At 39.6% G+C, this 26,526-nt stretch overlaps 1 protein-coding gene across 1 annotated transcript in view; it reads left to right on the plus strand.

The window, feature by feature from the left end:
- Positions 1-25,292, plus strand: part of GLIS3 (GLIS family zinc finger 3) — a 177,363-nt gene extending 152,071 nt beyond the window's left edge. Inside the window, exons 7-10 of the mRNA XM_052777571.1 lie at positions 3,246-3,408; positions 13,967-14,148; positions 23,070-23,252; positions 24,448-25,292. Coding sequence (XP_052633531.1) covers positions 3,246-3,408; positions 13,967-14,148; positions 23,070-23,252; positions 24,448-24,584 — 665 coding nt within the window. The 3' untranslated portion in view covers positions 24,585-25,292. The remainder of the gene's footprint in view (positions 1-3,245; positions 3,409-13,966; positions 14,149-23,069; positions 23,253-24,447) is intronic.
- Positions 25,293-26,526: the final 1,234 nt, after the last annotated feature.

Raw genomic sequence — 26,526 nt, forward strand, 5'->3', positions numbered from 1 at the left:
GAAAAGATATTCCCTTGTGTAGATATTTCCTGCCAGCACTTTGAGCAAGCAACTCGCATTTAACAGCTAAACCACTAGAAAACCTTGCCACACACACAACTCCCAAGAAAAAGTGGTCAAGTTATCTAGCAGTTTCTTAAATAGTGTCCAAAATTTTCTGTCAGTCTCTTAAGACTAGCTCTACTAGGGAACTGACCTGTCACTGACAATACTTGTTGACTGCCATAACTCTGTAGACTGCCAAAGGCTGACAATATTTCCTTTCAACTGGTATTTACAAGATTCAGGTAGTAGCTTGGACCAATGCCTTGTCTACACTAGGAAGTTTTAGTAGTAGCATTTCCACTGGGAAGCAGCTGCCAGCACTGTGATTTCACTTCACTGGGTGCCCACGGAGGTGCTTTTGTCAGCACAGTACCTCTTTGGACCAAGAAGCTACAGTGACAAAAGATGTGTTGTGCTGTCCCTGGGTGTTATATGGATCCACACCATCATTCATGGTGCTGCTTTTCGAGGCTTCATTACAAGGCACTGTGGGAGCCCAGGTACACTATTCTGTCATGCTGTGGTCATTTAACTTACCCTGTGTACAGGAATACTTTTTTGCAGCTAATACATATGCTTTTTCTTCCTTAAATATCCTACCTGCACCTCTGGTCCCTGCCGTAGTTAGCTCTTACTTTACACTGTGTACTGTCTCTTCATCAGAAACATAAAAAAAGTACAGAGAAATTGCTGGGAAACTGAGCCAAATGGTACTAAAGTAGCAGACACTGCTACGATGGTGAATATCACAGTGGGCTTTAGGTTGTTGTAGTTCAGAGAAAGGACAGATGGCTGCCCATGCCTGGCTGCAGACAACCTTTTCCCAGAGACGAAGTCACCAGGTCTTGGGCAGTGCTGTGGCAACCCATGCTACCACTGCAGCCTGGACCAGCTAGAAATGTGCAAGCACAACCTAGAAAATACTTGCCTAAAATCCTTACCATGGTTGTGGCAGAGAAGAGCTATGACAGGGCAGAACAACTCTTGCTATCTTATGCTGGGAACCCAGCCACAGTCCAGCCTTTTTACTCCTGATCAACCACAGCTTTGAAGAAATTTGTTTTAAACAAAAAGATCACAGTACTGGGAAACAAAGTCATTGTATTTTCTTAGACATTTTATTGTTTTTCTCATGGAAAAATGCTGCAAGTTACCCTATTTTTGCAAGGAATAATTTAAATAGTCTCTGTTATTATTTAGATAATCAGGGTTTTCCTTTGCAATGTACTGATTTGTTAAATATTCTCTCTGCTTATTCTGCCAGCATGTGCTTTTGGTTGTTTTTCAATATTTTCTTCCACGCTGCATGTAAGCATGAAATAATAAATTCAAAAGGTCATTCCTTTGTTTTCCCCTCTGCATTTGTCTTGATGCTACTCTGAGAGATGGTTGTGGAGAGAGTGGGTTTTGGGATGCATGAGCAAAGTGAAAGTACAAGAGAAGCTACCTTCCCCTGTGTTAGCGGGGGTTCTTCCTTGGCCCTTTCTTAGTGAGTTACTCTGCTGGCTTAAGTGATTTCTCATCTCCCTGTGGGATATGCATCCTCTGTACCTCTCTTAAGGCTTGGGATGCCTTCTACTATCAGATGTCTGTTGTCACTTGGGTTGTGATTAGGAGGCTCTGGTCCATACAAGAATTAGCAAACAGTACAGGCTAGTGCCGAGGCCAGCCGCAGGCATTTTTGTTGGTCCTCATGGCCATGTGGTAGGGCAGCCTCTACTGCTCCAGCTTTGCCCACCAGTGTGGCTCATGCTAACTTTCCCTAAACCTTGACATTACCTCTGCAGCATCTATATTAGATGTTTTTATTCACAAAGTGATTTCCTTATCTGTCACCTTGCACTGTCTGTCATCTCCACCAGCTGAAAGATGTCCAAGACTGCTCTTTAATGAGGCTACAGAATAATTAAACTCCTAAGCCTTTCCTTAACTCTGCCTCTGGTGAATATCTAGTGTGTCACAAAGGCTGGCTTGTGAGGATGAATAGAGACTTTCCCCAGGACCTGGGAGATGAGGTGGACTTCTCACCCTTTTGATCGTGGGTAGCAACATTCAAAATTGTGACCTGTGAAATCATTTTCTTGAAGACTGATCTATGGTGGCGTTAATCCTAAAGTAGTGTTTGTTCTGCTAGAACTGCAGCATCCATGCAGGTATTTTAGACTAGAAAGATCTTTTACCAGTGACAATGCCCTTTGGGTAATTGGTTTAAATTCTAGGATTGTATCAATAAATTTGAATCATTAGCTCCAACATATTCACTAACATTAGTTTTATGGGCAAATTTTTATTCTGTAAACTAGGTCTAAACAATACTTTTTTATAAAGAGACTGGAAGATATGACAACCAAACAGTGAGAGATCAGTTTCATGTTGTAGACAGCCTATCTAATTCATTCTCAGGGTTCATAAAATATTTAAGAGCATGTATTTGGCTGCCATTCAACATCGACATAACCTACCTGACACAGATGTCAGTAAAAATAATTGAGTAACTAGATTTTCAGAGGAATTTGGTAATCAGTGTCTTACCTTCTGACTGCCTGATTTAAAGAACTTCTGAAAGCAAGGTTACAGCATTTGGGGTCAACTAATTAGGACATTTGGAGGGAGTCCTGTATTGCTTTTTGTTTAATCATCCAGAACCTTTCCTTATTTGGAATGTATACAAGAGCAACCTCATAGAAAATTATGAAAATGTTAATGCTAGTTTAAAATTTTTGTATGGATTACTGGGGAGTCTGGGGGCAATAATAGCAATAATTGAGTTTGGGTTGACCTCTTCAAGAAATTTGGGATTTTTACAGCTGAGGGGAAAATGTAGAAAGTATTTCACTATTTACAAAACTGTGCTTTCTCTTCACTAGCTCTAAAACTATGTAACTTAGGAAGTATTTGACACCTCTTCCACAACAGGAAGCTATAGATGATTTGCAGCCTTATTCAGACAAAATTCCCAAGACAAGGAGTACAGCTATGTCATTCCTAGTTTTATGAAAGTGTCATTTGGGAGCAGCAAAGGTTATTTTTATGTGGGTTTTTTTTCTTCTTTTCAGACAGAAAACAACACTTGAGAAAAACAAGTTAGTTGCTAAGAATTGGCACTACAGCTTTAGGGGAGGTGTTACCCATTAGTATTTGGTCAGTTATCAATGTGATTGCCTGCCTGATGAGGGTTATTTCTCTCCTTTTGCTTTCAGCCACCATGTTCCCCAGCACACGGACAAGTCGAAGTGCAACAGCAGCTGGGGCAGTGTCCTTGTCCCAGCCCAGCAGCCACCCCTCCCCAGGATGTAATGTACAGGGTAGTCCTCTCCATCCTCCCCCCCAGTTATCTGTTCTCTCAGCTGCGGACTCAGACAGGTAAGACCAGCCCCTGCTTTTCTCACTCTGAGCCTGTGGCAGGACTGCCTTCAGAGCTGCCAGGATGGGTGGAAACTGAATTGTTGGTGTGCTGAAAGTCGCTGGTGGCAGCCACCAGGTAACAATTGCTCTGGATATGGATTTACCAGGGGAAGGAGGGGTGAAGGGAACTCTATTATCCCAGCCTGGGCAAGGAGGCTTTCCATCCATCTCCATTTCAGGGACTTCCTCCAATCCCCCCTTGATCTCCACCAATGGCCCAAGCAAGGAAAGTCATACTGGCTGGGATACTAAACTTCAGAGGAGCCCAGCTGTACTGTACAGAATGGGGCCCCTGAGATTCATGCTTCTGTTTACTTGTGGTAGGAGAGTCATATTCTGTCAATATTGTCTCAATAGTAAATATTTCTGCAGGAAATTTACTTTTTTTTTCCTTGGCATTTTATTAAGACCAAGAGATAATGGAAGAATTTTTAATTCACTGGTTTGAGAGCTTGATTTATAGTCAGGATTTATTTTACAAACCCCTTGACCTTTGCTGTTTCCATGTTTTTAGATATTCCAGTGATATGAAAGCAGATTGCTTGGAAGTGGTTTAATTTTCACATTTAGGCATTCCCTAAATTATTTTCAGCAATCTTTCCAATTATTTATGTAGTGTATGGTATTACAGATTTCCACTTAGTTCATTGAACCAGAAGTCTACCAGATCACAAGACTGAGGCCTAAGCAAATAGGTTTTCAGCGGAAAAGTCAGAAAGATACACCATAACACAAAATACCTGATTCGTACTATATGTATATGGATGCTTAAACATTATTTTTTAATTTCCCTATTTTTCAGTGCTCTAAATGATACATTGCTGTATTTCATTAATATGTATTTCAAAGTGTTTAATTTCTTTGAGTGACAGAAATGCCAGTAATTTGGAGAGCACAAAGTGTCCAATTATAAACCTGAAAAGAGCATTCACTAGATTTTAATTACTTATAAATGAGCATAATTTCTTTGGAGGAAAGCAGTACTCACTCTGCCTTGTATGAGGAAGACGGAAGAACATGATGGCTCAGGGAATTGACAACAGGTGAAAGTACTTTTTGATTTCAGACTGCATGTGTGAATTCAGCTAGTTCTGGAGCCACTGGAAGTTGTTGACCTTTTTGTACACCAGTCTGAGATGAAACTGGCCATTTCATGATCATTGGAGCTCATCTGGTGGTTCAGTCCTTCCTCCCCACTCCTGGCCACATGGTCCTGAACTTTTTCCCTTGTCCTGACTCTGGGCCTCTGTGCAAACTCTGGGGTTGCCCTTGCTCTCTTGCCTGACCCAGAGGCTTTTCCTTCCCAGTATAGTTTTCTCTCCAGTGCGTGAACACAACATCCATATCCAACAATTGCCAGAACACAAGGTGACAGGCAGGGACAGATCAGTAGTTATTACAGGTAGAAATTTCATGATGAAAGACAGTGTTCTTTTCATTAGCCCATTTCTGAGGCAGTTAGTGGTGTAAGGACCATAGCAGACGCAATTAGAGTATGACTTAACTCTAAGTTCTTGAATGTGTTACAGACCTCAGGATATCACAGTACTCTACAGAATAACAATAATAAAAAGCTAGTGTGATACATTCTCATATGTTAACTGTATACACTGTCTCTAAAAAGGCTTTAAGTGCTAATTTCCATACGTGGAGCTACTTTGGATTGAAAAAAAAGGTGCCAGTAGCTTCACTTAGGTAGTTTGACAAGTGGAAATTTAAATCCAGAGAAGAAAAAAAAGTATTACAGCAGTGTTGGTTTGATTACAGAACATAGAGTACAAATTGTGGGAAATGTTTAAAAGAAAAACTAAAGCAGAATCTGCATCTTGACTCTAATACAGTTCACTCCCCTAGGGGCCCTGCAAGTAAGCTGTCATTTACACCACTTCATGGGTGTGATGACAGCTGTGAAAACCTGAACTGAACAAACCAACACTTCAATATACAAAGTGGCAGAGATAGATAGATAGATAGATAGTGCCTTTGAAAGGTGTGAATCACCCTGTTTATCCCAATCCTGTCACTGAGAGGACTGCAGGATTTAGGGGTGCAAGCAGGGGATTTTTTCCCCCCATGCTGTGGGGTTCCTGACACACTGTGCGTGCCTGGAGTCATTCCAGAGCTTGGACTGGCTGATTAGCACTTGCCCCTGTGATAGCCTGCATTGGTTGGACTGAAACCCATCCAAGCTGGCCTGGCTGCTTTGGTGAGTCTCAGAGCCAGTCATGTGCCCCTTTGAAAAGCAGACTCAGGTTTGTCAGTGACAGAAGCAGAAGGAAATAAGCACGTTCCCTACATCTGCAGGTACCATGTGGTAGAGATATAATTGGAGGGCTTCTTTTGTGTCTTTCTCCACCCAGGTAATGGAAGGGAGAGTGTGGACTTGATAAAGCCTTATTTATATGAGAAACCGAACCAAACATGGGACATATCTTACACTGCTTTCATTCTGTGTACAAAACTCAATGTACAGAGAGTGCAAGTCAGATAGAGAGTTTGGATGCAAGAAGCAATTTCATTTATCAAAGGAGAGAACATGCATAATAAAAATGCAGATTTTCACTTTGTTTGTTCCAGCTTTTTTATACTAACTTTCAGTGCTCCCCTAATATGAAATACCGCAACTGTTCAATGAAGGTACCAAATGGTAATGGTACCCAAAAGCATACGTATGAAAGGGAATATGTACTTGGCTTCCTTTTCACTCATTTTTTTAATAAAAGAAGACATGGACATTCAAAGAAGCTGAAAGAACACCCAGATAAAAAATGTTGGGTTTATATGGCATAGTTAACATGCAGCTCAGTGCCTCAAAATTGATGGTGCCAAATGCTGGTTTGTTTTTTTTTTTTAATTGAATTACGCAACATATGCATTTTACTTTTTAAGGCTTGCTTTTGTGCAGGAAGTAGCCTGTTAACCATTGTGAGACCAGAACAGAAGTTTTCATTTGGACTTGATGTTTCAGATGATTTTCACCTTCCTGTGAACCAGAGCTAGTGGTATGTCCCTGAAGCATGACGCATCCTGGCTTGACAGGAATTTCTAGAGACTGGGTAAAGCTGGAAAGAACTAGGGCTGAACTGTTCGGTTTGGCATTACTGTAATGCTGTAATAAGCTCTGCAACAGTGCTTCTTTTTCCTTATTTGAGTGTGTGGTTATATTCCTTTTATGCTTTTGCTGTAAAATAATAAGTAGCTCTAAGCAAGACTTCCAGAAGCAAAAGCCTCTGAGTAGTTCTAAGGAGTCAGGACATCCAATCTTCACATATGATGAAGCCCTTTGTATGTGGCATACAAGGGGCTGCCTCAAAGAAAGTCTTTAGTTAAAGACCTTAACAGTGTGGTTTTGAAATCAGTACAGTAATTTCTTCCCAGATGTGGGATACTTCAGAGTATTGTCTCCTAAGACATTACCACTTTTTTCGTTAGTGAGCAAATGACACATATAAATGACAGACGCTAAACAGTGGAGGTGGCAGCAGGTCTAACCCTGAACCTGAGCCATAGAATCATAGAATCATTTAGGTTGGAAAAGACCCTTAAGATCACCAAGCCCAACCGTTAACATAACACTGCCAAGTCCACCACTAAACTGTGTCCCGAAGCATCACATCTACACCTTTTTAAATACCTCCAGGGATGGTGACTTAACCACTTCCCTGGGCAGCCTGTTCCAATGCTTGACAATTCCTTCAGAGAAGAAATTTTTCCTAATATCCAATCTAAACCTCCTCTGGCACAACTTGAGGCCATTTCTTCTTCTCCTATCACTTGTTACTTGGGAAAATAGACCAACACTCACCTCGCTACAACCTCCTTTCAGAACCAACTTAGCAAAGCTTGGAATTTTTCTCCAGCCTGTTTCCACACTTCTTTTTTTCCAAAGGCACTCTTTTCTTTGCATTTGCAAGAAACTCAGTTCTTTAATACAACACAGCCACAGAAAATGCCGAGAGATTTTAAAGTTACATATCTCTGTCTCTAGAGAATATGTATATTGAGGTGGCCACTCACAGCTTCCTTCCTTAAATTCCACTTCTCACCAAAGAGCACGTGGTGCTGGTCAGAGGGGCTGTTCTTTCTTCCTGCTGTCCCTTCTTTGGCCTAGGTGGACCACTGGTTTGATCTGAAATAGCAGTTCCTGTGTTCCTAAAGGTTGAGCATGAAAAGGAGTTTTAGACACTTATTAATGACTGAAAAGAAGGATATAAAAGTAAAGTCTACTGGCATATGCAATGTACTCCCCCAAGACACCACAGGGATAGAAACCTGCTGTGGGATCATTGCTGTGCACAGTCTAAGGCAGAGCTTGAGTGCAAATTTAGTGGCTGAACAAAACTATGGACAAAAATTTTGTTTGGTGTTGGCCAAAATATTTCTGTTACGGGAGAAGATTCCCTTCCCTAAAAAAAAATAATCATTTGTAACAGAAAAATAATTGGAGAGAAACATGTTATATCACAGGTAGGTAAAACATGTAAGGTTTTGTTATTTTGGTCAAATGAATGTGTTCATGACTTTTGGGGGAAACATTTGATTTTTTCAAAATTGTGCTTGGCAAAAGCTATGCTTTCCTTACAAGTTTTTTTAAACCATGTTTATTTGATTGTCATTGATAGCTGTCTGGACTAACTTACAGTGCAATATGTTCAGTTACAGAATACTGTATTACAACAGAATGTTTCCCCCACTGACAGTGGACTGAGAAGCTGTAAAGTCACTAGCACACAGCATGAAGTGTGGAGTCAAACCAAAAAGTGAGATCACAGCAGAATGACAGGGGTGTTTAAAGCAGAGAATGGAGAAATCACCCCAGATTTTCTGGACTTGCCTAGAAATACGAAGGCAATTAAGAGGGAGTGAGCATAGATTATTCCTCACTTAACATTGTCAGAAAGTGCAGCACTGTACAGGACACTGTTGGAGACAGCAACCTGCTACAGGCAGCTTATGGTTTTGTCCTCTGTCCAGCCAAAACTTCAACTGTAATAAGATGAAAGCCTGATCTCCTGGCTGTGTCAACTGCATAATATCTGGATATGTTCCCAAACTGTTGCGGCCCAATAAAAAGAATTAGAATTCAGCTAGTTAACAGAGCAGCAACCCAGTAAATTGTATTTAAAAATTGTTCAATGAAAACTCTGACCTCTGAAGAAAAAAAAAAAAAAGACCAAAGCATTCAGCTTTAATGTTCCATTTCCATTTTGGAAGCATATTGAGAGTAACCGTAAGGATTGATGTTGTCTAGATGATGGGACATGCTTTACTTTTCAGTGTGAAGTTGAGAAAAAACAGAGAATGAAAACATAGCTACATCCAACATAGTTACATAGTTCCTATCTCAAATAATTCCTGCTAGTAGCATTTTGTGCCATAGAGTAGCATGGATTAGTGGTAGGTAGACTATGTCTTCTCCTCTTTCCTCATTTATATGCAGATGCAGTTTCCTTTCTTTTCAATATATTTTTAACAAATATTTAGTTGCAATGGAAATATTTTCTTTGCTGTACCCAAGAAAAGAAAATACTCCCTTCACTTGCTATTGTTACTACTATAGTACAATATGCTGTTATCGTTATTTTTGTCAGGCTCCTAGTCCCCTGCAGAATTTATTTGAAACTGTAGAATAATTGGAATAAATGTTTTTCCCAGCAAAGTACTAGGTGGGAAAAGTGATACACAGAATTTGATGTAATATGAAATTACCATCTTTTGCTAGATTTAGCAAAAATCAACTTTTTTTTCTACAGCTCTGAAACAGTACAAACAGGAAAAGCAGAAATATACTAACTCCCCAGGGATATGAAGCTGACAGAGCTGTTGTCCTGCAGCCCAAGTGGTTATTTGGTATTTGCATTCTTAACAAGTTGTTTCTGTTAAAAAGAGAAATTGTTTGTGTCAGACATTTTTGGTGTAATCTGGTTTATTTACCAAAAGGTGGTAAAAAGTCCTAAGTCTTGTTTCCTAGAATAGATTAGCAGCTCTCAAAGATTTGAAAAGTTGATTCTCTTTGACTACAAAAAGAAGTCAGAGTAGGTTTACCTTACACATTTTTTTTAAAAAAAAGTAGTTTGCCCTTACAATTTTCTCTGGTGATTCAAGGTAATCTTTATACCCACATGGGAAATGAGCTTTCTGATATCCTATGAATATGGCTACATTGGAAGGAGAATTTGAGAGAGAGGAAAGCCAGAAGCATGAGGGGGAATTCATGGTACCATTAGTGCTAAAAACAATAGTTCAGAAATTATATCTCATAAGCCAAATCAATGTGATTTGCTGCCAAATTATAGATTTTTTTAATGACTGCACACAATTTTTGTCTGCATTTTGAAATTCGAACTCTTGGTATCACTTTTCCTTTCTACCACATGTATGTATATGTACATGTGTGTGCATATATAGCAATTAGTTTAGCCACTTCTTCCAGATTTCCTCACAAAGAAGGTATGTAACTCCAGCTTTCCTTTGCTGTAGTGGTTCTCACTTCTAAGTCTATCTTGCAATCAATCATTCCCCAGTTCTGCCCCCAAAATGCCAATGTCCCATCCTTCCCATCCTTCCTGTGCTCCTTGCTTCTGCTGGGTGAGGTTTCAAGCATTGAGGGAGGAGGATAGAAGAGCAGAAAGACTTGGGATGCTGCCTTGTGTTCTTTCTGTTGCCCTTTTCCCATCTCCTGAAAAAAAAAGGCAAGGAAAACTCAGCTTCTTGTCGCAGCTCAGAGTTGCTATTCTCTTTCAGAAGGTGGGTAAGTGAAGCAGGCAGTGAGTCAAAAGGGTTTCCTTTTAAGATGGGACTGAAATCCCTGAAAAGCCTGGAATTTTTCTTGTCATCAGCACGCTGGCCCCAGTCTTGGACCAATTTCCTGCTCTCCCTTCTCCCCTTAGGAAGGGGAGCTGGCTACTTAGCAACAGAGAGCTCTGTGAAGTGGATGCAGGTGATAACTCTTGGAGACATCAAGCAGTGAAGGTGGGAGAAGCCCACTGAGTGATTCCTGTATAAGCACAATGTCCAATATTGCCGGGCCAGCCATGTACTTCCATGAGCTTCCTGAGACCGGGAGTGTGAAATCAAATGAAAGAATGCCAGCCTAGAAGAGCAGCAGCCAAGATAGTTCTAAGGTGATGAGTCTTTCCAATTCCCATGGAAAAATGGGAGCACCATCAAAAAGCCATAGGTCAGGCAGAGCTTTGAATGGTAATTCTCTTCCTTTCCTTGTTTCCAATCAGCTCGAACAGTGACAACTTGATATCACAGTTATAATACCTGTCTCGACTCTGTTGGATTGCAGTGGCAGTTCTGCTTGGTGGGAAGTTTAACAAATAAGGGTTTCTCTACCGTCCAGTTCTCTGTATTTTCTCCACCTACAAAAATAACCCCTTCAACCCTTTGATGCCCAGACGATTTGGCACAGCCAGTTCTTCAATCAAGGAGTCTCAAAGCACTTGAGATTCTAGGCAAATAAACACCTTGTATATATATACACTTGCTACAGAGACACAAAATGTTGTTTCCCCACACCAAAGGCTCGTTTACAGGTGGCCAACCATGCTAAAATAAAATATGTGCATAGTTATAAATACTATATAAATACACTATTTATACTATCTAAATACACTATTACTATTAGCTTTCCTCTTCCCTTCCTTTTCCACACATTGCTTAGATTGTACATGTAGTTTACATATGGGCCAGCTCCAGTTAACAAATGCTAGAGTAAAATCTTTTTTTCCATGTAGCCATGACCAGTACTGGTTATTAACAAAAACCCTATTTATGTGCCATTTTAACTAGCTCATCAAACCAGGTAAGCTTTGGTAACTTTGTCATCTATCTTGCTTACTACCATATCTAGTCATTCCCCAGCAGGACACTTTTTCCTAGCTACTGTTGGGAGAGGCTACTTGATGGCTCTGGAAATGTTCTTGCTCTGATTTTGTGCCCAGCAAGCATAGGGAAGGGCACCTTTCTGCAAATCTGGCTGGTTCCTGATTGCATTGGCTCCAGGGCTTGGTCACAATTCTTGATGGCAGTTTCCAAGTGGTTACAAGCTGGTCCTGATTGTTTCAGGAGCAAAATTAAATTTGCGATTCCCCCAGTAACACACTATGATTTGTTCAGGGACAAATCCGGACTAAGACAAGTCCAAGTTTCTCTTTTCTTAGGCGGAAGGGAACTAAAAGTAGATAACTATAGTCACCCATATGAGTAAGCCAGGAATTCATGAAGTGATTCATAAATCATTATAAAGACCACTAAAGTCTACTAAAAAGGAGTCCTGTCTATCTATACAAAGTAGTGCATTATTACCGGGAGGGGTTTTTGGATGTTAAATCAAATATGAAATCTTTAAAACTGTGCTTTTCACTTTGTGTTTTGAAAAGGATTTTTTCCCTGTTGTTCGCTGCTGGTTAAAAACATTTTTCAGAGATTAATTTTCACAAATGAACTTTGCAAACACAGAGGATGATTTCCCATGATTTTTTAAATAATAGTAGTAATAAAAGACTGTACATTGCTCTTAACCTCTGGCAGCAAATAACAGTCTTTCCATGTGAGAGCTGTACAAAAAACTAACTCCAGTCCTTACTCAGGAGACATATAACCACGTAGTTGTAGCACTTTTTAAAAATCTCTGATATTTTTATCACTATATAGCTACTGACTTCTCTTTTTTAAAAAATTACTGTCTAGTATTATTGTGAAACACAGGCTTGTTCTATTCTCTTCCTCCCTAGTATGTCTTTAAGTCTACACTGCATCAGTTATCTGGAACAATGAAATATTTGACACATTAAGGACTCAATGTGTCAGTAGTGACATCTTTATTTTCTCCGTCTATATAGCATATATGAAGTAATGAATGTGTTTATGAAGTTAATATGAAACCAGCACAAAGACCATCCAAACCCTATCTAATATGCCTAAAAATGCAATTCTCAAAGAAAACTGAATAGGCAGTAAATCATCCAAAGTTCATCTTGACACTTGCTGTACTCCAAAAGTAAATGATGGATCTACCAGAAATGTACTAAATATAGGTTTCGAATTATGTCAAAATCACACAGATAATGTGTGGCAAATACTGATTCTGAGCTGCAGCATGAAAGAGCTCAGGTGTCTTGGATTTAAATGCAGTTATAACCTGTATGATGACCCTGTCCAGAGGTGTTCTGTGGAGCTACTACCACAGTTGCACCTGCTGTTGTATTCAGGGTGAGATTACAGCTTCCTTACACTTCTGCAGGAAAAACATTCTTATTGCTAGGTTAAAAAAAAGTCAGTTACTGTATTGAGGTCCAGTCTCAGGAGAACAGGGACCAGACTCATGCTTTAGGATCCTGGCAGACTGTGTTAACTGCAAGCACTAATCCCTCCTAGCAGCAGGTACCAAGCACCCCCACCACAGAGAAGGGTAGTTGGGTGCTCTTGCTCGGCACAGACGTGCAGCTTGCTTTTAGGAGTGGAGAGAGAGGCTGATCTGTGACAAGAATACCACATCAGTTTTCATGCACCTTCTTGCAGAAATATCCTGGCTCTTTTTTGCTGGCCTTCCCAGCTCTCCTCTCATGGATGAGAGGCCCTGAGCTATTCCTGAGCCCAGGCTGAGCTTTCATTTACTAATCAGATCCCGTTGGTCTAGTGGGTAGTTTGGTCATCAGGGGTATAGACCAGAGCTCTTATAACCTCAGCTTTCCATCTGTGAAAATGACTGTAGCACCTATTTGTAATGTACTTTGGGATATGCAATATTAAGGAAACGTAGAAAAAAGTTAAACTTACAAAGTCTGTAAAACCCTTGTATAAAAACCTCAAAGTAGTTTGTATCCTTGTAATGCCAATAGTGACAGCTGTGCAAAACATACCACTGAAGTGATGAACCTCTGTGGCAGCTGCACTCCTCTGCCAAGCTTATAAGTTTATACTTTGAGTCCAGATCAAAGTTTTGATGTGGTCAGACTCTGCCCAACTGGAACCGATTTAACCCGTGCCTTTATATACATTATATTGACTTCAGTTGTTTATTTTCAAATAGCTCTATGTAACATACAAAGATTTTTAGAACTTGAAACCTGAACCTGGACCTGAACCTAATATCTAACTCCTCAGTGTCCAATGATCAGAACTGACTGCTTACTTCCAGTGAGGAAGGACAACTATTTATTGACAGATAAAGTTGATACAAAGCCTTACAATGAGACAGCTGGCAGTGCCTCAGAAATCAGATCCACATGAGGTATGTCCTCCCACTAAGATTTAAACCCACCCACAGAAATTAAAAGGAGTTTTCCATGATAAGGGTGCAATTCAGCCTTTTAATTTCCCAGTTGTCCAATCTAATGATATGTCACCATTTGAAAATGTGTCTTCTCTGTATCTGGGCTGCACAGTGTTCTTTTGGAAGTCTGTATCTATGCAAACTGCTAAACATTATAGTGATCTAAGTAAAATAGAAACAACCTTTAGCTCTTATCTATTGGGGATTTTACAGTTTGTGTTTCTGAACTCCTAGGTTTGTTGCTCCGGCTTCTTCTCCTCACCACATCAGCCCCCAGAGAATTTCAGTTCCCCGTCACATGATGCAGAGACGGACTCCACAACCTCCCCACCTTCAACAGCCTGCAGGAATGCCTCTGAAGGCATATCAGCCAACAGCAAACCCTTCTTTTCAACCAAATAGCCTCCACATCCAAGGTAAGAAGGAAGAATCTTCATCACTGATGTTAGTTGTTTATCACTGCTGCTTGGTTTCAAATTAAGTGCTTCAAGGGCTGGTGCTTGTATTTTTAAGGCACCTTTCCTTTTGAAAGACTCTGGCCTCCAACACCCTGCCTTCAGACTTCCTTAAAATTCTTAGCTTAGCTAATTGTTATTCATCTTACTATGGAGTTACGAGTTTCTCTTCAGACTGATTTTCAGAGCTGTTGTAGAAATAGAACTGCAAATAATTCTGTGATGGCCTCTGCTTTTAATTTTCTAATGCTATGCTTCTAATCCCGCCTGACTTTACACATAAAGTGTTACCAGGTTTTCAAGAGGTGTAATATTTTTCTCCCTTGCACTTGTGGAATGATGGAGACGTCTTTGTTTATAAGCATAGATGTCTTTTACAGCTGTGTTCCCACTTGTGCTACGTAAACAGCTTCAACAAGACTTCTCTCTCCCTCTTTGTTCAATCAAATATAAACTTCTGTAGCCAAGAAGAAAATAAACAGCAGCTGAAAACAATGTTGGGTTGTTTGGGGTTTTTTTTTCTAGCTGGTATGGAGTCTGAATGGTAATTACCTTAACATTTCAGAAATGTGTTGACAGCAGTAATGCTGTTTCCTCTCAACTGTTTAAATATATGGTTTGCCGTATTTACATACACAAGGTACATAGTATAATGGACTTTAGGATTGGGATAGGCCTTGGGATTCTGCTTTTTGATCAGGCTTCCTGAGAATTATCATAGTACATATCATAGGAAACATCTTGAGAAAACTAAAGCTTCTTTTATTTTCTTGCACTGATGGAAGCCATCTCTCTAGTCAAAGGGATGAGAGAGGACACTGAGTCATCTCCCAGAGTTCATGAGTGTGAAGGGGAGAAAGGAAGGTGCCAGTCCTGTTTTGTTCTTATCATACTAGACCACATGTGAGCAGGATCTGAGCCAGGTGCTTTTCTTCCAGGCACTGGTAATCCTGTAGAGCTGTGATCAGTACTAGAAGAACATGCAATTTACCAATGGATGTAAACAGTTATTGTTGGCTTTCTCTATTCTCTGATTAAAGTGTCACTAATAATCTAGGGCCAACAGAGTACAGGATGAAATTTTTTCATATACTGTTCATTGTCATATGACATATGCAAAGACATGCCAGTGCAGGTCCAATAAATTTCTAGCATATGGGGCATGAAGGGATCAGGTTAGCCTTCCTATTTCCACAGGACAATACGTTTTACTCAATTTCCTTTTTTGCTGAATATTTGTCAAGAACTCGTCTTCCAGAAAGGCGTCCAGACATTAAGGTCTGTCTTCTTGCCTGAAACAAAAATTGTCTTTGAGTGCATAGATGGCTTTACGGACCTCTTCCTTTCAAGGTCATGGGATCTTCAGTAATTGCAGAATCTGGGATCACAACCAGTTGCTCCAAAGTTGAACAGTTTCCAAAGAATCGTGCCTCCCAAAGGCTCACAGATCACCTCAGATTAGTTACTGCTCCACACAGGACTTGCACTGGCTGGTGCAGCTAGCTCCAAATCTGCTTGGGCATCTTCTCTTTAGGGCAGGCCAGAGCAATGCTACTGTGTTCCCATCCCCCCCTCCTACAGTCCAAAGAGGATTTAAAAGGACAAAAGACATGCATCATTAAAACCATTATAAGAGGAAGGCCCAACAGAGACCCTCACCTGGGCGGATGTCACATATGGGCTGAAGCCCCACTCCACATCCAAATTTAAGATAAAGCTTAATACTATCTTCTGAGTGGATCAAAAAATGGATAACCTCAAGGGCTGGGACCTTAAACCCATACCTTAGTCCCATATTAGCATTAGTGTGTTTGCCTCCCTGTCCTAGGAAATCCTATGTTGAAAATAGACATTGCTGTCAGGAATTATATACACATAGATAGCAACTCAAAGTTGCAATTGTAAAGAACTCTGCACTTAAAAGTGGTAGGAAGACAATGCGGGCTGAACTCTAATATTTTTCTTTTTTTTTTTTTTAGTATTGAAATGTATAATACTTTGCAATACAATAGCTACATTTGGGTATTAAATGTTCTTTCAAAGATTAAATAGCCTATTGTCACTATAAGAGGTATTTTGTCAGAATGTACTCCCTCCAACTTAAGCACAGCTGTCTCACTTCTATGTGCTACACTGAAAGCTTTGTTTGTCCTCTGTGCCTGAAAGGCTTGCCTAAACTCTCTCTCTGAAAAGCAAATGTTTCAAGAGTTCATGGTCATGTTTTCCCAGCAGCAATACAAAGATTACCATCTTCCTTGGTCACATCATTATAATGTAAAAAAACACCACAGAGTTATCTCACCAGCCTGGACTATTTGGTATATAAGAAGTGTCTGTGCGAAGCTCTGTTAATTTCTGTCTCCTGCAGTTCATAACCTGCCTTTTCATTACTTAAAGTGCTGTAGCTATAGCCACTTCAGCTCAGTCCGCTACCAAACAATGGTGACATTTTTGTCTCAATGTGTAGTCTTACACTTGTCAAATCCATTTAAATTGGCTGTACTGAGGAAGAAAGAGTTTCATTGCCCAAAAGCTTTTTGAAGAAAACAAGTTCTAAACAAACTCCCTTACTGAAAGCCTGAGCATCTTAAAAGCTCATGGAGACTTCAGAGCACTATCCTTTAGAAATAAATTACATAGGAGATCCAAGACTGACAAGCCTCTTATATCTAATAGCTACTTGTATTGTGAAACCGCTTCGTCCTGGAAGAACATTGTCTACTGTTCAGATTTCATTACTTGTTCTGAGTGATTTTCAGCATCAGATACACAGTAATATCTGAGGGCTTTTTATTGCCTTGGATAATATTATATAATAGACTAAATATTCCCTTTCCTTCCTCTTGTGAAATTCACAGTTTCCTTTGCTGCATGGGCTGTTTGGAAGTCATGATGTTAGATGACTCACTGAGCTGCAGAAGTGGAGCTTTTCTTCCCCTTTCATTAGACGGTAGTATCTTTTATTGGATTACCATAGGCAGTAAATCTGAAACTCTCCTGGATGGGAGACTGGATTGACGACTTCCCAGCTTGACACCATTGTACACCATTGTACTACATATTTGTAGGCAGAATAGAAGACAGTACAGGTCCTGGAAATCTGCAACAATTGGCCCGGGACCTGTATTGTACTGGTGAGTCTTTACAGCCAAGAACGACTACAGGGATCTCAGCAGAGGTACCTGAAGTCACGGGCATCTGCAGCACACAGGCAGCTGCAAGAATAAGGTATTTCTTTGAGACAAGCCAGAAGAGATGTGTGAGATAGGAAAGAAAAGAACAGCAATAGAAAATCCTCCTTCAGTGGAGTGAGCAAGTGAGCAAGCTTCTTGTGTTTATAGTATAGAGTGAGGTAAAGCTCCTTTGGGCATGGACATAGATGACTTGATTTTGGATACTTCTGATACTGTGAACATTTTTGCACTAGAAAGCTGACACTCCCTTAAAATTGTGCCTGTAACTCATGTCATATGTGTTTGTGAGTTAAGCTGATGACCAATGCTGGCTGAGTAATGGAAGAAATAAAAAGTCATGCAAAATATTCAGTAAAAATAAAAGTCAGCATTTCTTTAAAAAATTTGCTAGCTGATATGAGTTAGCTATACTAGTGTATCTATACAGGCAGCTCTACTAGTAACAGTTATCTTTTAATTACAAATAATCAGATTTAAGTAAATAGAAATATTTCTAGTTTTTCACATTTGCAGTCTGGCAGTACATGTGACTCATCTGCCTTACTCTTTCTTTTCCTTTTGTTCTTCATGCTCAGATGGTACCAAATGATTACTTGATGTTTGTGTAATTCACTTTGTGGGCACTGTGGAATTATACTGCAGAGGAGCACTGTTTTGAAGTAGTTCAGGCCTAAATCAGCTGGAATTCTTATATACTACAGCAGTAAAGACTATTCAGCCATGATGTATATTTTTTAATAGCAGTTATAATGATTTTCTTGAGAAAATATTCTCTCTTTGTGGTGCCAGGCAGAGAGCTGACTGAGGAGGAAATAAATGTCCATCAGAAACTTCCTACCTTATGGAAATGATAACTGTGGCAATCATGCATTACATATCTGTAATGAAGTCTTTGTCCACATCAGTTCAATGGGATCAGGACTCTATCACAAAATTATGTGGACCATGATTTCAGCTGTGAATTTGAGATGGGTTGTGTACCTGGGATTTTCAGATGCTCAGCATCTTTCAGGTTGAGGCTCTGTATATGATAAAGAGCAAGAGCTTCTTGCTTTTAGAAGAGATTCCTGCAGTATACAGCTATTTTATCATATTTTAAAGTATTTCACTTTCCTCAGGAAATAATGCTGTCATGCCAGAGAAGTAACTGTTTATTCTGTATCTTGACATCATGGATCTTGGCTATAGTGTACTGATTCAAAGAAACACAATTGACGTAACCTTATGCGTGTGTGTTTTAAATAGTTTAATAAGAGAGCAACTGATACAATCCAGAGTTGCAGTCCTGAGAAGAAATGTTCATTTGCCGGAACTTCATCAGCCAACCTGTTTGCCGTTTTAATTTTTCTAGTGCTGCATGAAAACACAGAAAACTGATGCTGCAGGTAGTTCTCTAACAGATAATCTCGAATGAGGGGCCAGCTATGGTCAGGGTCTACAGCCTGAATTGCATATGATTCCATGTTATCCTACATTCAGCAGTAGTGCAGATTTTCTTGGGCATGGCACCATGTGAATAAAGGGAAGAGCTCCTGATACCAAGCTAGGAGATTTTGCTGTATCATGTTTGGGCTCCAGTTCAAAGACCTCTGCACTGTGACCTGATGCACTACAGCCGTGGACAAAGACATTTAGAATAGTGCTAAATAACTGAGGCGAAGAGAGCGATGTATGCTCTGTTCTACTCTTTCCTGTTTATGGCTGTCCGTTTTGTAAGACGGATATTTATGACACTGAATTGTGAGCAGAACATGTATCTAGGAAAGTTGAATTATTTTTCTGTGCTCTCTTTCCATCTTAAAAAAATTATTTGGGGGTTCATCAGTTAATGAAGGTGCTTTGTGCACTTCCCGTGTTCTTTCTGCAAGATAGTGGTTAAGGTACCAATGGGTCAAAGCTTGTAAGACTTTGCTAGACAATATTCTTTTGCTTAAGTAGGGAATGAGCAAACACAGAGGATGTGACTTACAGTAGCTCAACCCCAAGGTAAGTAGTTTTTCTGGCAGATTTCAGGGAGCAATAGTCAAAGTTACCGCCAGATCATTCTGCATGGGGAACAGGATGCTGTGAGAAAGGCACAAATAGCGAATGAGCACAGAGCAACATGAAAGGACATCTCAGCATGTGTCTTGAAAGGTCTCACCAGCTGGCTTAGACCACTATAGGGTGAAATGGTTGTTTCTGGTAACTAGTCTGACTCAACAGTAAACTTGCACAGTGTGTCTTATTGCTGGTTGAGAGAAAAGTTTATTTTAAAAGCATTTTTAAGGGAGGCAAAAACTGTCAATAGCTATGAGGCTTCTAAGTCAAGCTTTGGATGGCTATTGTTTTTTGTTTCATTTTATTTTATTTTACTGCAGTTGATTCTTAAATGTCAGGACTGAACATTTAAGGATTGCCAGGTTGTAAATTCCTAACATGCTTTGCAGTCTGACTCAGTTTTGTTGCAGTTAAACTTTAAAAGAAAAAAAAGATTGAAATGGTCATCTTGCAGCTAGGGCTGCAAAGTGCCCACAGCCCCTGCAAAAGACAATGAAATCTGTGAGTGTTCAGCCTCCCTAGAGTGAGCAGAGTCTGCAACTTGTGCCTGCTGTGGAAGAGGAAGAGTGTTTCTGCTTTTTATTTTTCTTCCCCCCCCCCCCCCCCCCTTTATGTGAAGTTAAATACTCTTTCATGCAAGTTTTCAGACACAACACTGACAAGTATTTCAGTGTTCTTTCATGTAACTATTTGCCTGATCTAAACTTTCATTATGTATGTGAAAATTAGGCATCTATCTCATTGTGTGCACACAGAAGTGTCTTGCAAGACTACTAAATAAAATGCAAAGACCATTCACTCACCATTGTTACCTAGACCTCCCCATTAGGTCTCTTCCGAGTTCCCGGGTGCAGGTTCAGACTGTCTTTTTCTGTCCATAGTCCTGGCCTATTCTCATGCTTTTAAATATTGAGTTTTCTGTTTGAATTCAAGCACATCTTATGCATGCCAACATTTGTATGTTTCTTCATGGAGACCACAGAAATTAGTCTCAAAGGAAAAATAACCAGAATCATGAAACTCCTAAATCATGCATCCTTCCTCTTGCTTGGCAGAAAATCAGTTATATCGCACAAAGTGATACAGCATGTTTTCCAGTGCGTCCTTCTCTTTTCTCCATCCCTATTATTTATGAAATGCATTATCTGTACATACACACTCGGTGCAGCTTTAGCAAACAACGGTCCCATGTGCACAAGTCCATAGGAAAGTTAATGGAAATACACCTAGCTCCTAGCCACAATCCAGAAAAAGTTTGCCAAATGCCTTATGTTCATAACATGTTTCTAAGCATAGACTATCACTGTAAAGGGATTTGAGGTTGGAAGGTTTGTTTGGGTTGGGGTGCAGAACTGCACCAATATAAAATTTTTATTTTTAATATACTTTTTATTCATAAGTCAAAACTAGATGCCCCATGCAAGGCATTTCTAATTACTAGTAATGAATGAATAGGCCAATAGTTATGCTCAGGTATCATATAATACCCAAGATATTTAGACATCGCCCTCTCAAATATTGATGGGTTCTGATTCCATGTTTCATGCTTCCCATAAAAGGATCTTCTCTGCTTATAACCTCCTATTGTCTGGGATATCTCCTTGATCCTTTCTGAACTGTTGAATGGTACCCAAAGGCCTTTTGTCATATGCTGCTCATCCAAACATCCCATTACCTTTACGTAGGGAGATGAGTTTTTAATCCTGTCAACTAATTTGCTTACTGCTCATGGTTTGTTGCTGCTCATGGACATCAGTAGATCCCAGGCATGAAAGCTGAATGTCTGGTATAAATATGCTTTCCTAAGTACACAGTATGGATGTACTGAGGCTAATTCCTGAACATGTGGAAGGACGAAATTGAGCTGGCTGTCCCTGTAACTATCCAGATTAGGATTCTTTATTCTTTCCTAGTACTAAATGCTCTTTGAAGTCAAATCTGTGAACATTTATTATCACTGAAAGTAACAAGATTTCCTCCTTTTTTGTGATATCCGAAAGAAAATAAACAGATGCCTAAGGAGAGGGGAGTCATTTCAGTTCTTGAATTTTAAGCCAGTATCAGCAGTACAGAGTTTATATATAGAAGATGCATTAAAAGATGTTTTTCAATCCCTCTTTTCACCTTTTTTCCTTGTTTTCTGATGTTGATGTTTTAAGGGTTTAGGCAAGGTTCTGTTGTTTCTTTTTATTGATCTTTCTACACTAAAAGGAAATTCAGCTAGAAGGACTTTACCATATGGATGTTGGTTAACTAGACTGGCTAGAGGAGACAGCCCTGCACATCAGCTTTTTTTATTGACAGTAATGTCTCTGGAACAAACTTGAGACACAGGAAATTCCTTAAGATACTCTCTGAGGTAGGGGGTCATTTTTTTGTCAGTGGCTTTTTGTTATGACTTACCACAACATATTCTTCGTCAGCAGAATAGCACACCAGCCCTTAGGCAATAAGCTGTTTGCTAATAAAATCGTCAGAGACTGTATCACTCCTGTGCCTACAATTTCTATATAACACCTTAGAGGTAATGCACTGTCTTTTTCCTTTATTCATGAAAGGAGAGTGGTGAGAACAAGGAGCCAAAGCAGTGGCAGAGAGGAGCTTGATTCACAGTTTTTCCTAAAAGAAAAATATGTGTATATTGTAATACTGAATATATAATGGTTTCATTTATGACATATACTCTAAGAATATACTACAGAAAACAAAACTAAATGCATACGACAGTCTTATACGTGTAAAAGCCATCCTTCAGACTCTGAGCAAAATCTCCAAAGATTAGACTTAGCAACAATTTTTTAAGGAGGAGAAAAGACCTTGCTTCCATGAGAAAAATATTCAGGCCAGCCTACTGCAGAACATCTGTTTGTGCCTCTTAGATTGCATACATGTCCCTGTTTTACCAAGACGAGTGGTTTTAGTTATATAAGTACATATTTTGGCATGCACTTCAATGTGAATTTACTCAGTGCTTGTATGCCTCTCTCCAATATCACTTAAGGAACACAAACCAACTGAAAGAAAAAAAAAAACCTGATGGGGATCTTTTACGTCATGTAACACGGTGGTCTTGGTTCTCTTCCATGTGGACTCATCACTACCAATGAGTGGGTTAGACTCTCACCCTGTACTTACAATGGGCAGGCCCCATGGATCATCACCTAACCACCCTTCTGAGTCTCATATGTATCTCCCCACTATTAGCCAGCTGTCTTGGCATCAGTGACAGACCCTCAGATTTTATTCAGACCTTACTTGGGTAAACTTCATTTATTTTGAATTAAGCATTTTCTTAGATTTTTCAGGCAGCAGCCCAGTGTGAAATCTGGAGAGTACCAGTTCAGACAGCAGGACTACAGAATAAAGGGAGAAATTTTCTGAAAAATTTCAGCTTCTAGCCAGTCAGTGCCTCTCACAAGTCATGCTGGAATCAGGATGTCCATGTAGCGGATTGTGTTTGGAATTAGCAGCAAACGGAGCAAGTCTTAGGGAGCTTCATATCAAAGCTGCTTTATTGGTGGAAAATAATTGAAGTCCTGGTGCTACTGCAGTCAAGGTTTTTATTATTCTCATGGCCACAGTTCCACATGCTATCTCTTGTAACTCTGTCCAAGTCTCTTACTGACCACTTTCTTCTCCTTGTTGTAGGTTTTTATGGGCAGCTTCAGACTTTCTGCCCTCCACATTATGCTGACACTCAGAAGAATGTACAACATGGTGTTTCTTGCAATGTGGTTCCTCCTTTTGAAGACTGCTTAGTTCCCACATCAGCGGGCCAGGCAGGGCTTGGCATTTTCCATCGAACTTTTTCAGCTCATTCAGGTATTACAAGTAAATGACAGCTGGGGACTTTGTGGATGGTTGTGTACAGTTTGTGGACTTTGACAGATCTGCTTGAGCTGTGTATGTGACTGGGACCTGTCATGACAGGCTTGACTCTTCACAAAGAGAAGATGTTTTTCAGACCTTTGTGGAGTAGTTGGCCTTGGGACCCGATCACCATGGGTCACGGTAACATCTGGCCTCTGTGCAGACTGCACACTGTTGAGGGCTTGTCAGGGTACTAACCTCTGGGGCTCAGACAGTCACTAGCTCATGTATTTGCTTTGAAATACAGTCCATTGAGGCCTGTGTGATATTTGCCCAGCCACTACACTCTGCTGTAGTATTGTAGCAGGTACCCAGGATGATTCAAACCACTGATTTTGCTTTATGTGTGTTTGATTTTTCTTAGTCTTGAATTTTATTTATTCACATTTCTGTGATAAGAACTGCCTGGGTGCACGCTTTTCTGTGCACACTTGACTTAGTCTTTGCCTAGCTGAAAACTACATACAGGGCTTGCATGCTGCTCTGGAAGGGTGGAAGTTACCCCTGTGCGGAGGATCAGCACAAGATAGTGGGCCTAATCTTAGGGCCTAAGCACAATTGATGCCCAAGTCTTTTATAGTCCTCCCACACAGGATGATTTCACTTAACATTTAATGTGCTTTGAAATCTCTTTTACATCTTGGTCTTTCAGTATTGCATTAAAAAGCCAATTCACCTGTAACTTCTAACAGGTATCTAAAGATGCAATCCAAATGATGGGAGTTTTTCTGCAAACAGTAACTCTTGTGCTTACTACTATCACTTGTAGAAGTTAGTAATTTCTGCTCCGGGGTCTGCTTTACAGCAGATGAGTTCTACAATACTTTATTGGTTCTTATCATATGTTGGGTGTGTTGAAAATTCATAAGCAAGCATGAAGTTTATTTTTTAAATTATGACAAATTTAGCACCCATTAAATGGGCAAGTGTTAGTTGTGATGAAATTTGCTGTACTTCAGACTTGATTCTGCCAGAACTGAAGTTTATCCCTTGGTAAGCAGTAAGTTATGTAATTATTAATTTCATACATATGTTGTCTTGTTTGTTTTGTTTGTCTATTTGGTTTAAAGCCATTTCCAGTTCTGTGCATAAGTATTAGGACATTCTCCATGATATAGTTATCCTAGTTAATTAATTATTTTTGTATTTTTTCCAGTTTATGACTTTCCAGCAGGGTCCACGGGTATCTTTGGTGATTCAGCTCACAGCATGCCAGAGGATAGCAGTTTCCTACAAATAAATGCGGTGGATCGTTGTTCTAGCCAGCTTTCTTCTGTCTACACTGAAGGCTAAAGCAATATAAATTTAGTTACAAGAACTTTATTCCATTTCATCTTGCCCATCTGATATTTCTCTACAAAATTTTTCTCTCCATGAAACTGCCATGTATGTATGGGGATATGGGTTGATATACATACATAATGGAGAGGAAAAAGAGCAATCACCGAGCATTCATCATGTAATCAAGCAGTCAACTGAGAAGGAGAAGGTTTGGAGAAAGCAACCTTTGCCAAACCTTAGCAATTGTTTATTTTCTTTTCATCTGTGGCACAGCAACTCTACTTTTTTTTGTTCTTTCTTCTTTTTAATTTCTCAAAGGGAATTCACAAACTGAATAAGGCAACTGCTTGTTGGCTATAATCCTTTCAAGCTGAATGCATGGACTTATTGAAGAACACAGCTTCAGAAAATTCCTTTTTAAAAAAAAAAAGGGAAAGAAGTAAAACCAGAGCATACTGCAAACATTTCAAAGGCACACAGCTTTTTGCACAACTTGTTCTCATGTGATGCTTCCAAAGTTAAACACACACCAGCATCAAAAAGGGAGAGAAATTAGACATACATCCTGGCACTACCCATTGGAGGCATTGGTGTGGCTTCTTTTTGGAGCCAAAGATCATTGGTAGTGGATTTCTTACAGGCCTCGGTTTAGGTGTGTGTTCCTTCCCTCTGTATTTTAAGCCATACAATATGGCCATTGCTATTTTTCCAATATTTCTTCTGACCCAGTGCTTTATGCAATGAATAAGAAGGGTTAAGTGCACTACATGAGAAGGCACATGGACTTTATCTATATTTAGCACAGTGGCTAGATAAGAATAAGTATGTTTTACCTTTCTGTTGATTTTTAATTATATTGTAGAGCTTTATTGCTGTATGTGCTATAGTACTCCGTAGGAAGGTTTAAAATACCCTGTAGAAAAGATTATTCCTTAAATTCCACAGATTTTTTTAAAAGCAATCTGTACTGATTCAATTAAATTTTTGTTGCCCTAACATTTTTCAGTTCCATAACAGGAACTGAGCTACTCTTTTTCAGGAAGAAGAGCTACTCTTAGGTTTGCTATGTTCCCTCTGGTTATTTAGAGATGTAAAACTGAACTGGTTTGGTGGGTTTGATTTTTCTACTCAATGACAGGCTCTGGACCTTGAATTTAGTCCAGGATGCAAGCAAATGAGGTTGCCCTTCATGAAAGGTACAAGGGTATGAATTAAAAACAGTATTTTGCAGTGGAGATGTATCATCGCTATGATCCTATATACCTTGGGAGCAACCCTTACATTACGTAAGACTGAGTTTTTAGGTTATTAATCCCTGCTCATCCATTTGTGGACTTCTTACTGTGTAGTGTGCATCTTAATATTCTCATGACATGATATAATAAGAAGGACAAAAATCCCAAGTTCATTCTTACAGGCTAGACCATAACTATGCTTCTGAAATGACTTGTCTGGAAAGATGAATTTAAAAAAAATGTTTATACAAACATTTTTTTATCCTGAGAAGCTTTTGAGAGTTGTTGAATGCAGTTTGGGTCAAATTCATAATTTAATTTGTGATTGTGTTGCATAGATGAATGTATGTCCAGATGTTTATAAACACTGGCAATCTTTGTAGGTTTATATTCGTGAAGTATATGCTTATATACAGGCATATGTGCTTATATGTTTAATGGAGAGATTTTCATCCAATAAATGCAAAGAATATATGGATAAACCATGCACATAAATGATGTGCAAAAAGAAGTAATATGGCTTAAACACAGATAATTCTGTACCAAATTCTTCCCCCTTTTATTCTGCTTCTCACACCACAAGTGAATGTGTCCCTCTGCTTCAGCTTGCAATAGTAGGTCTAGTTGTTACTATATGTGGTTTGCATTGAGTTACATGACATCAGGCTTCTCTACACAGCTATACATACACAGGCAAAAAGACAGTCCTTTTGCATTAA

Source organism: Harpia harpyja, chromosome Z (assembly GCF_026419915.1).
Source record: "Harpia harpyja isolate bHarHar1 chromosome Z, bHarHar1 primary haplotype, whole genome shotgun sequence".
Classification (NCBI taxonomy): Eukaryota; Metazoa; Chordata; class Aves; order Accipitriformes; family Accipitridae; genus Harpia; species Harpia harpyja.